Source organism: Chlorocebus sabaeus, chromosome 17 (genome assembly GCF_047675955.1).
Source record: "Chlorocebus sabaeus isolate Y175 chromosome 17, mChlSab1.0.hap1, whole genome shotgun sequence".
NCBI lineage: Eukaryota > Metazoa > Chordata > Mammalia > Primates > Cercopithecidae > Chlorocebus > Chlorocebus sabaeus.
In genome coordinates this window covers 37,503,927-37,519,438 of record NC_132920.1, presented here as the reverse complement: position 1 = coordinate 37,519,438, position 15,512 = coordinate 37,503,927, and the positions used below count along the sequence as shown (strand labels likewise).

At 45.7% G+C, this 15,512-nt stretch overlaps 1 protein-coding gene across 5 annotated transcripts in view; it reads right to left on the bottom strand.

The window, feature by feature from the left end:
* Nucleotides 1–320: 320 nt before the first annotated feature.
* The window catches only part of RNF8 (ring finger protein 8), a 36,832-nt gene continuing 21,640 nt past the window's right edge, over nucleotides 321–15,512 (bottom strand). For 3 of the 5 annotated variants that reach the window (XR_005243009.2, XM_007972745.3, XM_007972746.3), the window contains 3 exons: nucleotides 15,396–15,503; nucleotides 10,993–11,197; nucleotides 321–813 (listed from right to left, as the gene is read on the bottom strand). Coding sequence is in view for 4 of the 5 variants with exons in the window: in XM_007972745.3 (XP_007970936.2) it covers nucleotides 797–813; nucleotides 10,993–11,197; nucleotides 15,396–15,503 (330 nt within the window). In the remaining variant the exon portion in view is untranslated. The remainder of the gene's footprint in view (nucleotides 814–10,992; nucleotides 11,198–15,395; nucleotides 15,504–15,512) is intronic. The other 2 variants (XM_007972748.3, XM_007972747.3) reach the window with 2 other exon arrangements.

Sequence of the window (15,512 nt, the reverse complement as noted above, 5' to 3'; positions counted from 1 at the left end):
CCTGTGTGTTTATGACGCAGGATAAAATAGATTTGGAAACATTCAAATGCCAGCTGAAGGAAAGGAGTTCTTCCCACCCCTGAAACAAGGTAAACAGTGACCCACCTCTGTAATAAAAAGGAAACACGACAATCAGGGGGTTAACAGAGCTCGTCTGGTGTGGCCATGATCTGCAGCTTGGCCTCTTAGGCTGACATTCACTTGAAGTCTATCATCTGATATAGTCACTTTCTTGGTTGTAATCTATGAGCTGCCAGTGTTTACTTGTGAGACTGTCTGGGAGCAGGAAGGGAAGGAAGGTAAATACACCAAAGCCCAGCTGAGCAACTGACAGGTTTTACATTTTATTTCCAGGAAATGAGATAGTATTTTCACAAAGAAGAGGTAAGCCATCCTCTCAAAATAGACACCACCTTCAGAGGCAGCCACGGGGTACACCCAATCTATCCAAAACAATTGTCAATGGAGGTGTTTCTGAGGTATCAAAACAGTAACAACAACAACAAACTAAAAAAACAAAAGAGAACTCAAATAACTCATTCGACATGTAGTGAGGCAGAGTCTATGAAGCACCCTAAAGCAGTTGGGTGCCGGGAATCCGTGCTTCAGCCAATGATGGCAGCAGGGCTGGCCACCGTGGAAGGCAAGTGACTGAGGGCTTCCTAACTCAGTCTCTGTCCCACAAGACTTCTCAGTTGACCTTCAGAGCAGCGGAGTCATGGCTAGAGAGAATGCTCCAGACCATCTCAGGCTCCCATTGCCTGGCAGTCTTTCAAAGGCCCTTAGAGCATGGTCTTCAGAACAATCTCTTTGCTTTGGAGAAAAAGAAGAGAAATAAATAAATGAGGAGCTGGCATTTCCCTTCCCTGGACTCCCTGCTTCCAGCCTTGCCACTCTGTCTCTTCCTCACACAGCAGCCATAGCAAACGGAGAAAACAGAAGTCAGATCATGTTACTCTCGCTCAAACCCTATTCCTCATTCCTCTCATAGTAACAGTTAAAGTCAAAGTCCTTTCAAAGGCCTACAAGGCCCTACACAATCTGCATCTTGCCCAAGCTTCCTCTCCTCATCTCCTACCCACTCCCCAGCGCTCACTCCACTCCCCAGCACTGGCCTCTTTGCTCCCCCTTACCATTCCCTCTTTCCCTACATGGCAGCATGGCCGCCTCCTTCAGAGCTTCCCTCAATAGTTCCTGCTCAGAAGTGCCTTCCTTGATTACCCTATTAAGCATTGCCAAGGCTTTCACCATCACCCCTTCTCCCCTTCTTGCTTGATTTTTCTCCATAGCATGAATCACATCTAACTTAGATTTTCACTTTTTACATCCTCAGCATCTAGAATAGTGCCTAGCACAAACCTGGTCCTCAATAAATCTGCTAAAGGATGTTAAAGGAGGGAATGAATTATATACAGGAATAGACAGGGAGAGGCGGGAGTTCTTCCTGTGTCCAGAGAGGAAGGGGACAAGAAAGGCTATTTACTTACTAGCCTCCAGGCTTTTCCAATAGCTTCTGCTTCCTTGATCCCAGAAAGGTGGGGATCCTGGCCTATGCCAAAGGCATAATAAAGTCACCGAGCAAATTTTCCCCTTTCTCTGGGACTGAATTCTGGAATGCTTTGGTAGGGGATTGAAAGGACTACAGAAGTTATACGTCTCCCACTTCTGGGTAGCCTTTGAGGTGGTGGGCCTTGGGGCTGGGCATGCCTTCAGCCTTGGAGAGAAAGAACCAAGTGGGGTTCCCTCCCTCTTAGCTAATGGTCTCAACTATTAGCTCACAGAAGAATACAGAAGCCACAAGAAAGAAATTATCTCGACACCCCTCAAGCAAACTTCCTTGCCCCACCTCCCACATGAAACTCTTCGTTCTGTAAAACAAAGAATGTACCCTTCTACTCTTAAAGACTAATTCCTTTCTGAGCTCTGCACTCCCTGTCTTCCCCTGCCTTCCAAAGAATCATACCCTATCCACTATCTTGGTTTTCCAGCATGCCCTTCTCTACAGGCTCCTTTCAATCAGCAACTGAACATGCTCAAATCTCGTCTTTAAAAAACAACAAAAACTCCATTTCACCCTACTTCCTCCTCCAAATACAGCCTTCTTTTGGTGGTGGTCCTCACCATCTTAGTCACAGCCAAATGTTGTGAAGAAGTTGTCTATTCTTTCTGTACTCCCTCATCTCATACTCACTCCCCAATCACTGTAAACTGACTTCTGACTCCACCATTCCCCACAACTTATACTAGATAAAGTCACTGATATCCCACATGCCTGCACACTCAATGGGCAATTGTTCATCTTTATCTTGTTTAATGTCTCAGCAGCATTTCATATATGGACTTTTCACTTTGTAACTCTTCATAAACACGTATTTACTGAAGAGCTACCATGTGCCAAACACTTCAATGCCCTGAGAATACTACAAGGAGTAAGATAAAATTCCTGCCCTCAAGGAGTTTAGAAATTTAGAGGCAAGAGTACGCTAACAAATATTATTTCAATCTGGTAAATGCTTTCTTTTTATTTTTTTAATTTTTTTAAATTTTTATTATTATTATTATACTTTAAGTTCTAGGGTACATGTGCATAACGTGCAGGTTTGTTACATATGTATACTTGTGCCATGTTGGTGTGCTGCACCCATCAACTCGTCAGCACCCATCAACTTGTCATTTACATCAGGTATAACTCCCAATGCAATCCCTCCCCCCTCCCCCCCTGGTAAATGCTTTCAAAGAAATAATAGGGCAATGTCTAGAATATAATGAGGGGGGTCTACCATAGACAACAGTGTGGCCAGGAAGGCTCAAAGGACACCATGTAATGTCTTTTTTTTTTTTTTTTTTTTTAAAGAGATGGGTCTGGCCAGGCGCGGTGGCTCAAGCCTGTAATCCCAGCACTTTGGGAGGCCGAGATGGGCGGATCACGAGGTCAGGAGATCGAGACCATCCTGGCTAACATGGTGAAACCCCGTCTCTACTAAAAAATACAAAAAAACTAGCCTGGTGAGGTGGCGGGCGCCTGTAGTCCCAGCTACTCGGGAGGCTGAGACAGGAGAATGGCGTGAACCCGGGAGGCGGAGCTTACAGTGAGCTGAGATCCGGCCACTGCACTCCAGCCTGGGTGACAGAGCAAGACTCCGTCTCAAAAAAAAAAAAAAAAAAAAAAAAAAGAGATGGGGTCTGGCTCTTTTGCCCAGGCTGGAGTACAATGGCACAGTCACAGCTTACTGGAGACTTAAACTCCTGGGTTCAAGGGATGCTCCAGCCTCAGCCTCCTGAGTAGGCAGGACCACAGGCATGTGCCACCATGCCTAATTTTTTTTTTTTTTGAGATGGGGGTCTCACTGTGTTGCCCAGGCTGGTCTTGAACTCCTGGCATCAAGTGATCCTCTCACGTCAGCCTCCCAAGTAGCTGTGAGGACAGTCGTGTACCAGCTCTAGTGTCATTTGTTGCCTGCCCCACATACCTCTTTTTCCATCTCTCTCTCTCTGACCATTCATCGGACTGTCCTGTAGGCCCCTCTTCTACTACTCATCCCCTAATGTTGGTGTTTCTCATGACTAAGAACTTGCCTTTCGGCTCTTAATACCACAGAGAGGGTAACAGTGGTTCATCCACTTCCATGGCTCATGAACCCCAAACCTAGGATCTCAACTTGGCCTGTCCTTCAGGCTCCAGATCCACACATTCAAATACCCACTGAACAGCTCCACTGATGTCCTCAGGTGCCTTAAACTTTTCAGTTGAGAACTAAATTTGTCTGCCCCAACTGCTCCTATTTTAGTAAATGCATCATCATCAACTCAGGTGCCCCTAATAGAAAGAAACCTGGACATGATCTGAGCTCCCCTGCACTCCCCACAGCACATCAGTCCCACAGACCTGTGGATTCTACCTCCTTAACTACCTCTTGAATCTATCTACTCTGGCTATCCCTGCTGCTACTTCTCTAGCCTAGCCACCATCATCGCTGGCCATGATTACTGCCTTTATTCTTGTTTCCAGAACCATGTAGTCTCTTCACTACAGCCAGACTAACCTATCCAGAAAAACACAAACATCAACAGTCAGATCTCCACTTAATATCTTCTGATAGTTTCCCCCTGCCCCTAGACTAACTCTGCAACATGTCTGTAACACCCTTCATGACCCAGTCCTGCCTACTTTTCCAGGCTGAATGCTCAATATTCTCTCTAGCACTCTGTACTTCTCTCAGCCCCTAAAAACCCCTTGCTTTTGTTTCTTGTCCTTCCACCTAAAATATACACTCCATGTCCTTCACTGACTCAGGGAAGACTTTCCTTGACTCAGTACCCTTTATTTCTCATATTGGAGGATTTTACTGTAAGGAGCCTAGGGCCTGCACTTAGAGCAAAAGTTCCATGAGGGGAGAGGTTGCACATGCCCTCTTTGCTTTTATCCCCAAGCACTTAGCATTTAGTAGGAGCTAAGAAAAAGGAAAGACCCAGGACTGGGCATAGTGGCTCATGCCTATAACCCCAGCACTGTGGGAAGCTGAGGGCTGATTCAATGAGCACGGGAGTTCAAGACCAGCCCAGGCGACATAGTGAAACCCCATCTCTACAGAAAATACAAAAAATTAGCCAGGCATGGTGGTGCACACCTGTAGTCCCAGCTACTAGGGAGGCTGAGGTAGGAGGATGCTTGAGCCCAGGAGGTGGAGATTTGCAGTAAGTAAGCTGAGATCATGTCACTGCACTCAGCCTGGGTGACGCGAAAAAAAAGAAAAGACCCAGAAGAAAGGAAGCAAGGAAGAGATTTTCTTTGGGGTTGGTTCTGGTTCAAGTTTAATGAGACAAGGGTAAAAGCAGTCCAAACTCTCCAAGGAACAGAAAGTAATCGAAGCAGAAGCCCTAGCCAGGAAAAGGAGCATGTCTGGTTATATCAAGAACCACAGCAGTAGGCAGTTGGACAGAATATATATCTGGCTGATGAGGTATAATCAGACACTCTCTCTGATTAGTTCATAGAATATCAACTTATTTGAGCTTGCTCTAAAAATACTCAGTGTTCATCTAGGGTTAACCAAGAAACTCAAAGAAAAGTTGCTTTGGTTAATGATGCTACTCTATATTTGCACAGGTAGTCTCCTACAATAGACATTCCTGGAAGTAGGTATGAAAAATCATAAAATTACATGTTAGGAGGGAAGGAGGATCCATTTTTTAGAGGGCCAAAATAACTGTATTATCACTAAAAATCAAAAAAGGGCAGGAGAAAATTTTACTGTGGGAAATAGCAATGAACAATCTGAAGTGTCTCCTGCTAAACACCAGAGATGGCCAGAACTGCTCATGTTCCATCACCAGGCCCTTTTCCCAGCCCTAGGCTGGTGGGCTGACAGCTGGGCTGCAGCCTCCAGCAGCAATGGGATCCCACCATGGCCAGCAAGCACTGATTTTCACTTTCAGTACAACATGGAGCAGGGCTCACTGGAGTCACTGACTCTCCTGCATTGGACTCTTCAGGGTGTATTTAAAGCTATCGTAGCCCAGCAGTCAAATTCAGCCCTGGGGCCGGGCGCGGTGGCTCAAGCCTGTAATCCCAGCACTTTGGGAGGCTGAGATAGGTGGATCACGAGGTCAGGAGATCGAGACCATCCTGGCTAACACGGTGAAACCCCATCTCTACTAAAAATACAAAAAAATTAGCCGGGCGTGGTGGCAGGTGCCTGTAGTCCCAGCTACTCGGGAGGCTGAGGCAGGAGAATAGCGTGAACCCAGGAGGCGGAGCTTGCAGTGAGCCGAGATAGTGCCACTGCACTCCAGCCTGGGCGACAGAGCAAGACTCCGCCTCAAACAAACAAACAAAAAGACAAAATGAAACAAAGTCAGCCCTGGATCTCTCAACCGGGGCATGCATGGTTCCCTCAAACTCAATCTTCCAAACATTTAGGGTGTACTGAAAGATGATTAATAGCATCTAGGAAGGCCACTCTCCTAAACTGTGAAAACTTTTCTGGGTGCCCGCAAGACGGTAGTAGCTTTTGGTGAAAGGGAGAAGACACTCTACCACAGAGCACGAAGTCAGAGAATAGCCTTCTGACCTCCAGATGGAAGGACCATTCGGAAATCACAAAGATTACAGAGACAATAAGGAATTCAAGGTTCTAGGACTTCCTGGGTTGCTACTCCATACAGTCCAATTAATCCCACAGCAGACCTCTACTAAGTTTCACTAGGTGAATAGTTCCTGTGATGCCCTTGTCATTTCAAACTGTGTATTCTGAGGTGTCAATAAGAGTGATGGGGGAAAAAAAAATTAGACCAGGCACAGTGGCTCACACCTGTAATCCTGGCACTTTGGGAGGCTGAGGCAGGTGGATTGCTCAAGCTCAGGAGCTCAAGATCAGCCTGGGCAACATGGTGAAACCCTATCTCTACAAAAAATACAAAAAATTAGCTGGGTGTGGTGGCACGCACCTGTGGTCCCAGCTACTTGGGAGGCTGAGGTAAGAGGATTACCTGAGCCCGAAGGCCAAGGCTACAGTGAGCTGTGATCACACCACTGCATGCCAGCCTTTTTCAAGAAAAACAAAACAAAAAAAAAGAATGACAAAGGAAAGAAATTCAACAGAGGAAAAACCACACCTTGATGACAAGGAAGGATACCAGGACACAAAAGAAGAAGAGAAGGAAAAAAGAAGGGGGATGAATAGGAAAGTGGTGAGAGAGAAATTAAAAAGCTTCTAGTAACAAGCATACTTTTTCTTTTCTTTTTTTTTTTTTTTTGAGATGAAGTCTCGCTCTGTTGCCCAGGCTGGAGTGCAGTAGCGTGATTTTGGCTCACTGCAACCTCCGCCTCCCAGGTTCAAGCAATTCTCCTGCCTCAGCCTCCTGAGTAGCTGGGATTACAGGTGTGGACCACCACGCCCAGCTAATTTTTATATTTTTAGTAGAGATGGGGTTTCACCACATTGGTCAGTCTGGTCTCAAACTCCTCACCTCGTGATCTGGCTCCCCTCAGCCTCCCAAAGTGCTGGGATTACAGCCGTGAGCCACAGTGCCCGGCCTGCATACATTGTTTAAAGCAAAAAAAATCTTAAGAGCCGGACGCGGTGGCTCACACCTGTAATCCCAGCACTTTGAGAGGCAGAGGTGGGCGGATCACCTGAGGTCGGGAGTTCGAGACCAGCCTGACTAACATGGAGAAGCCCTATCTCTACTAAAAATACAAAATTAGCCAGGCGTGGTGGCGCATGCTTGTAATCCCAGCTACTTGGGAGGCTGAGGCAGAAGAACCGCTTGAACCCGGAAGGCGGAGGTTGTGGTGAGCTGAGATCGTGCCATTGCACTCCAGCCTGGGCAACAAGAGCGAAACTCCATCTCAAAAAAAAAAAAAAAAAATCTTAAGAATACAGTGTTATATGCTATTTGAGTACAAGCATGTGGACACTTCTGCCTTATCCTGACCTTGCCACAATCCATTTTTCTCTTAGACAAACACTGTCTTATACAAGGCAGGCAGAAATGCTGACTTCATGCAAATGACCCTGATTCTCCAGGGACAGAACTGAGTAGGTTACAACTACCTGCTAATAAGTACTCTCTCTGGAAGAGAGAGATTACTGCTGCCACTCCCTCAAAAATCCCTTTAAAAGGCTGTCTTTCAGCAAAGAAGGATGGGCAATATCAGGGAAAGCCTTACAAGTGGGCTGACAGATACTCTTCAGAGCCTGGGCTTTGCCATTTTCTCCTGTCCTGTGTTGGGACCACCCCCTACTTAAACTACAGGAAGCTGGCAAGAGATACAGACACCCCCAACCTCTGGAGGGGACTTTGTGTCACAGATTTACACAATAGTTCACAAACGACTCTCCCCACCTCGGCACATGTGAAGGCCATGGCACACTCTTACTAGTAGCCGCAATTCACTATTATAGTAGCAAGGGGCCAGGCGCAGTGGCTCACGCCTGTAATCCCAGCACTTTGAGAGGATGAGCGGGGCACATCACCTGAGGTCAGGAGTTGGAGATCAGCCTGACCAACATAGTAAAACCCCGTCTCTACCAAAAATGCAAAAATTAGCTGGCTATGGTGGTGTGCACCTGTAATCCCAGCTACCCAGGAGGCTGAGGGAGGAGAATCACTTAAACCCGGAAGGGGAAGGTTGCAGTAAGCCAAAATTGCGCCATTAAACTTCAGTGTTTCAGCCTGGGCAACAAGGCAAGACTCCATCTCAAAAAAAAAATAGTAGCAAGGCAGCTAAGGAATGTAGTTTGAAAAAGCCCCTTGGTTGAAAATCACTGTTCTAAAGGACCAGGGAGATTTTATTTCTACATCGCTTGTTATTTTCTGAGTACAATCCAAAGAAACTGCTAGGAAAAGCAAAACATAAGAGTTTTAACACTCTTGTCAACCAGCTAACATTGAATGAGAACGAAAGAAACGGGAGGGGAGCAGCTGACACAAGACTGCTCTCTCACCTCACCAGCTCCAGAGGGAGATCATCTATAGGGGGTTTCAAAAAAACTTTTCCATTCAGAAAAAGTCTCATGTCAATATCCCAGAGAGTCACAGTGACTCATGATACAGGACAGTCTGTTATCTGTCCTAGCTCCAGAGCATCCATCTCCAACTCAGGACCCAGCATCCTAACATTCCCATCCTCCTCCTCTCCTCTGGTCTCACACAAGAGATCAATGGCTAACCAGTCATGAGACTCTACTCCTCCCACTGACATATGAAACTTCAATAACCAGCCCAGGAGGCCTAGAAGTGAGGCTGCTCTTGGTGAAATCAGAATACAGGCATGTCTGCATGGGCAGCCCCCTGCTGCCACAGGCAGGCAGGTCTCTTCTGAATTGATAAGAGCAACTCCTGCTCCAGGGCCTGTCAGTGTTAGGACTCTGACAATTATAAGCTTGCCAATCCTAGTTCCCAGATCCTAAATTTGGTCCTTTTTAAAAATTCCCATGCAACAGGGATTAAACCAGCTTTCAATTGGCCCTGGAATATGGAAGGAAGGTTGGTATTTAAACCGAGAATCTTTTCTAAACCCAGTGAAGCTGCTGATAGCTCTGGCATGTCTTTCCCCAAATCAGGTCTCAGAAAACCTGTCTGTCTCTACAGAAAACTTCAAAGCTGCATTCAATGCGATAACTACAGAAAACAAGATGGGTGCCAGAACTGCTCCCAGCCAATGCATTTAACAGGGAAGCTGACTCATTTTACTGTGTAGCCCCCTAGTGTTACCAAAAAAGTGAGAGACACCCTCTTTAGCCTTTGGAGAGAAAAAGGGTATCTGTTATTACTCTGTATAATAGGAGTCAGACGTAAACTTAGGACACAGGGCCCAAGGCCCTTCTTTCCATTTTTCTTTTTTTTTTTTTTTTGAGATAGAATCTTGCTCTGTCATCCAGGCTGGAGTGCAGTGGTGCAATCTCGGCTCACTGCAACCTCTGCCTCCCAGGTTCAAACGATTCTCTTGCCTCAGCCTCCTAAGTAGCTGCGACTACTGGTGTGTGCCACCACACCCAGCTAATTTTTGTATTTTTAGTAGAGATGGGCTTTCACCATGTTGACCAGGCTGGTCTCGAACTCCTGACCTCATGATCCACCCACCTTGGCCTCCCAAAGTGTTGGGATTAGAGGTGTGAGCCACCGTGCCCAGCCTTTTCTTTCCCTGATGTTTTGTGAAGCCATTTACCATGCTTAGATTGCAGGGAAGGAACTCAGGTGGTAGACTGGGCAAAGAAAGCCCATGGGTGTCCCTAGGTCTGCCTCCAACCCCATCCCCCGACTCAGCAGACTTCAGTTCAAAGGCCACAACCTGATCTTGGCCAGATCTGGGTTCCCAGATCACTGCTCCTCTCAAAAAGGGAAAGAGGGAAGAAAAAACATTCGCAAAGCCTCCATAGATACTTTCTAAGCCTTGGCATCATGTGAATATTATGTCTCGTATGGGCCACACTGGGAACTGGGGCAGGGCAGGTCACTGCTTCTCATGCCTCTGTGTTTTGCTTGTGCTACTGTCTCCGCTTAGAAAGCTAACCGCCTAGGGAACCTTTAAGGCTCATTCAAATGTCATTTCCTTGATGAAGCTTTCTCCCATACCTGCACCTCCCCAGGCCAAATCAGATGTGTCCCCTCCTTTGAAGTTTCATAGCACCCTGATAAGGAACTCATCACACTATCTATTTGCCTTTCTATCTCCTCCGCCAGACTGTTCATGCTGTAAGGGATGAGATAATGTCTTATTTATCTTTTTCTCTTGAGGCCTAGTGTAGTATTCCTATAAATGCTTATGGAGTGATGGGAGGTGAAAAGGAAGAACAATGGGATTCTGCCAGAATCAAGTAGCTCTTGGAGGTGAAATTCTGTGGGGGCTTAAATTTAGGCACAAAACCCAGTAGCATACAGCTGTTAGTAAAGTGGTAAAACTTCAGTTCCAAAGAGCCAACTTTCAAAGGCCGCTCTGCCTCCCACAGGTCAGAATGTATTCCTTGGGCATAACAGGCACAGACACACGTCCTGCTCCGCCTCTGTGACAAGCCTGCGGCCTCCATTCTGGCTGACCAATCGAGGGCCAGTCTCAAACCACAGCTGCTTGCAAGTCAGCATCAGATTCCTGGCCCTACTATCCTATTTATAACTCACTGTATACTCAAGGTTTTTTCAACACCTGGACAGCAACGGAAGTGTCTTGACAACAGCACCATCTAGTGATTGGTACAGCAAAACGTCTGACTGTGTGTGTTTTTTAAAATCACATCTTTATTTTACCCCCACAACCAAGGCACACATACTTAGCCTCCCACTTCCCTGCTGCTCAAATAACAGATGAGGTTAATTCTATCTCAACTCTTCCTCTCACGCATTCTCTTTAACTCCCTTTACTCCTCCCCATTTATTCCACCTCTTCCCTAGTTCAAAAATTGTTTATCTGACTCTTTCCAAAAAAATTTGTTGAAGTTTGGAAGTAAATAAGTCCTTTCTTGAGGGGTAGGGATTCTCACACCCACTCACCTTTTCGTTCCCTAATGAGAACAATTCGTCGTTCTTTCACTTCTGAGCTCAGATTATTTACCATCTTATTAATGCAATTGTCCAGAACCAAAGAGTACGTTTTGGACTCAATGTCCTTCCGACAAATGGGGCATTCTATCTTCCGCTTCATCCATTCATTGATACAGTAGGAGCAGAAACTGTGGGCACAGTTCAAGGTGACAGCCTACAACAGGAATGTGAACACACATATCAGAACTTTCATGCTTACTTTCTCAGGATGCTTCTGATCTCAAAGTTAGGCCAGGAGTGAATGTCAAAGGCCAAATGGAAAATCAACCACAATCCCATCTTGAGGGCTTACAAAGAGTATCAGAATCATTCTTGGGGTTGGGCCAGGCGTGATGGCTCATGCCTATAATCCTGGCACTCTGCAAGGCCGAGGTGGGTGGGTCACCTGAGGTCAGGAGTTCGAAACCAGCCTGGACAACATGGTAAAACCTCGTCTCTGCTAAAAATATGAAAATTAGCCAGTCATGGTGGTACACAACTCTAATCCCAGCTACTTGGGTGGCTGAGGCACGAGAATTTCTTGAACTCAGGAGGTGGAGGTTGCAGTGAGACAAAAATCACGCCACTGCAGTCTGGCCTGAGTGACAGAGGGAGACTCTGACTTAAAAAAAAAAAAAAATTGTTCTTAGGGTTGGGAAATTTTAAGCTTTATGTTAGACAATTCTTTTATTTTCTCAAAGTTAAGGGATTTGTCTGTTTCAGTCCACCAACTCAGACCACGCTCCCAGTGTGGGCTGGCCACCTTGCAAACAAAATGTTACTGGATATGAGTAGGACTAGTAAGTGTGTGAATGCTTACACCTGTAATCCTAGCACTTGGGGAGCTGAAGAAGGTGGACTGCTTGAGCCAGGAATTCAAGACCAGCCTGAGACATGGTGAAATCCCATCTCTACCAAAAAAAAAAAAAAAAAATAGCCGGGCATGGTGGCACAGTCTGTAGTCCCAACTACTCAGGAGGCTGGGGTGGGAGGATCACTTCAGCCCAGGAGCTAGAAACTGCAGTGAGCCATGATGGCGTCATTGCACTCCAGCGTGGGTGACAGAGTGAGACACTGCCTGGAAAAAACTAACAAACAAAAACAAACAATAAATATTATTAGTTCCCACCAATCTGATGCTTTTGTAAAACAAATTTTTCAAAAGGAAAAACAAATTTATGTCTTGCTAATTAACATATGAAAGGGAACACATACTAAATTTTAAGTATAGAGAATTATATAAGATATCATCTCTAAAACTGAAAAAGTAAAATAATATAGAAGGCAACTAAAAATGCTGGGCACAAAAAAGGAACTAAAAAAGTAAAAATATAATGGGTTTATTGACAATGCCTGAATATCTAAGTAAATGTGCCAATGAAGAGAGAAAGCAAAAGGAAGCCTGTATTTGTGGGGCTCCTCTGAGTAATCCCTCTGGTCAATTTCTGCCAGAGCCTTTTTCACTCTGGAGAATACAAACCTTTCTCTTTGTTACTTTTGTTTATGTACATCTCCTAAGATACAAGGCTCTTGTCTCTTATGCTCAAAAGTGCTCATTCCTGCTCTTAGGATAACAGTGCAAAATAACACTGTATTACGTATTTTTCAAATGCCAAGTTGAGCACAGAAGCTAGGAAACATTGTGTTTATTACATAAGACAAGCTCTCATAAACAGTACTGAAAACCTATGTGATAAAAATGAAACATCTGAGGCTTACTGTATCCCAGCACTTTGGGAGGCTGAGGTGGGCAGATCACCTGAGGTCAGGAGTTCGAGACCAGGCTGGCCAACATGATGAAATCCCATCTCTACTAAAAATACAAAAAAATTAGCCAGGCCGGGTGCGGTGGCTCAAGCCTGTAATCCCAGCACTTTGGGAGGCCAAGACGGGCGGATCACGAAGTCAGGAGATCGAGACCATCCTGGCTAACACGGTGAAACCCCGTCTCTACCAAAAAATACAAAAAACTAGCCAGGCGAGGTGGCGGGCGCCTGTAGTCCCAGTTACTCGGGAGGCTGAGGCAGGAGAATGGCATAAACCCGGGAGGCGGAGCTTGCAGTGAGCTGAGATCCGGCCACTGCACTCCAGCCTGGGCCACAGAGCAAGACTCCGTCTCAAAAAAAAAAAATTAGCCGGGCATGGTGGTAGGTGCCTGTAGTCCCAGCTACTCGGGAGGCTGAGGCAGGATCACTTGAATCCAGGAGGTGGAGGTTGCAGTGAGCCAAGATCACACCACTGCAACCCAGCCTGGGTGACACCATGAGACTCTGTCTCAAAAATAAACAAATAAATTAACTAAAACATATTTCAGAGACGGATTTTAAGAGGTAACCAGTAAAGTAGATACGAAAGTATTCTGTAAACAAAACACAGGTCAAGTTGTTTATGTCTTATATGTCTCTGCAGATGCTCCAAGTTGGCTAACTCATCATTTATTTCAACCCCTGTTTATTGTCTTCCTCTTCTAGAGTCCATAAGCCTTGTCAAAACAACACAGAGCTTCTCCAAAGTAGAGAATCAGATGACTAGAAATTATGGGAGAAGTTACGATCTGAAGTCTAAGTGGACCCACAGCAAAAGAAAAAGGTCTGCCTAGGAGAGATTTTTCAAGAGGCTAACAGACCCAACCTCCCTAAAGATCACCTGAGTAAAGAAAGCTGTGTGTATATGCGCTCTCCCCCTTTTTTTTTTTTTTTTTTTTTGAGACGGAGTCTCACTCTGTCACCCAGGCTGGAGTGCAGTGGTGCGATATCACTTCACTGCAACCTCCGCCCCCTGGGTTCAAGCAATTCTCCTGCCTCAGCCTCCTGAGTAGCTGGGATTACAGGTACACATCACCATGCCCGGCTAATTTTTGTATTTTTAATAGAGATGGGGTTTTTGCCATGTTGACCAGGCTGATCTTGAACTCTTGACCTCAGGTGATCTGCCCACCTTGGCCTCCTAAAGTGCTCAGATTATAGGCATGAGCCATTGCACCTGGCCTACATTTTTTTTTTTTTTTTTTTGAGACGGAGTCTCGCTCTGTTGCCCAGGCTGGAGTGCAGAGGCGTGATCTCGGCTCACTGCAGGCTCCACCTCCCAGGTTCATGCCATTCTCCTGCCTCAGCCTTCTTTTTCTTCTGCCTTGCTCTGTTGCCCAGGCTGGAGTACAATGGTGTGATCTCGGCTCACTTGTAGCCTCTGCCTCCCAAATTGAAGTGATTCTCCTGCCTCAGCCTCCCAACTAGCTGGGACTACATGCACACACCACCACCCCTGGCTGATTTTTGTATTTTTAGTAGAGATGGGGTTTCACCATGTTGGCCAGTCTGGTCTCGAACTCCTTACCTCAAGTGATCCTTCTGCACTCGGCCTCCCAAAATGCTGGGATTACAGGTGTGAGCCACCGCGCCTGGCCTTCTTTTTAAAGGAGTCTGAAAAGCACTGTTATTTAGTAACTTGAGTTTAACACTTGTGGTCTAAGGTGAACTGGTCACAAATGGCAGAATTTGTTAAATAAATGCCAGTGCAAAAATATGATAGGCTAACAAATGGTAGAAGTTTCAAGTTTCATAAGGAGCCTCAGAGTCCCTGAAATATACTCAACTTGGGCCCTGAATTCCCAAAGTGACCACATTTTAATGGCATTTATCCCCTCGTTTAAAAGGCTGCACTATAAGCATATTCTCAGCATTGGGCCCATTCAGAGTAAAGAAAAAATAGCTTTTACTGAGCAGCTTTATTCTGATACTTCCAAAATCTAATTTGGCCCTGTTTTCCCCTCAACAACAAAGAGATAAAGGCTTCACTGCAGCTAAAAATGTTAATCATACCAAATAAACATTTAAGAACAGATGAAATGCCAAAAAAGGACAGTGAAGGGAAAGAAGATTATAAAAACAAATGAGAAATGGTCATCTCTAGAGGTCACTTTGAAATCAAATAGTTACAAGTTCCTGGAAGAAAATCTCTTCAGAATGTTCCCCTATAGTAGAAGCAGCCTATATAGCCCAGGCTCCATTCAGGGTTGGAAGAATAAGAAGGGGTCGGCCAGGTGCGGTGACTCACACCTGTAATCCCAGCACTTTGGGAGGCTGAGGTGGGCAGATCATCTGAGGTCAGGAATTCGAGACCAGCCTGGCCAACATGGCAAAACCCCATGTCTACTAAAAATACTAAAACTTAGCCAGGCGTGGTGGCATGTGCCTGTAATCCCAGCTACTCAGGAGGCTGAGGCACAAGAACTGCGTGAGCCCGGGAAGTGGGGGTTGCAGTGAGCCAAGATCGCAGCACTGCACTCCAGCCTGGGTGACAGAGTGAGACTCTCTCAAAAAAAAAAAAAAAAAAAAGAAGGGGTGAGCAAAAGAAGGGGTGAGCAACTTCATTACCTCAATGAAGTATTCTGAACAAATAATACATTGGAGCTCATTCTCTAGCACATCATTCATGTGGCTGAGAACTTCTTCCTTCTGTGCTTGCACCTTCTCCTTCTCTTCCTGCAAGAC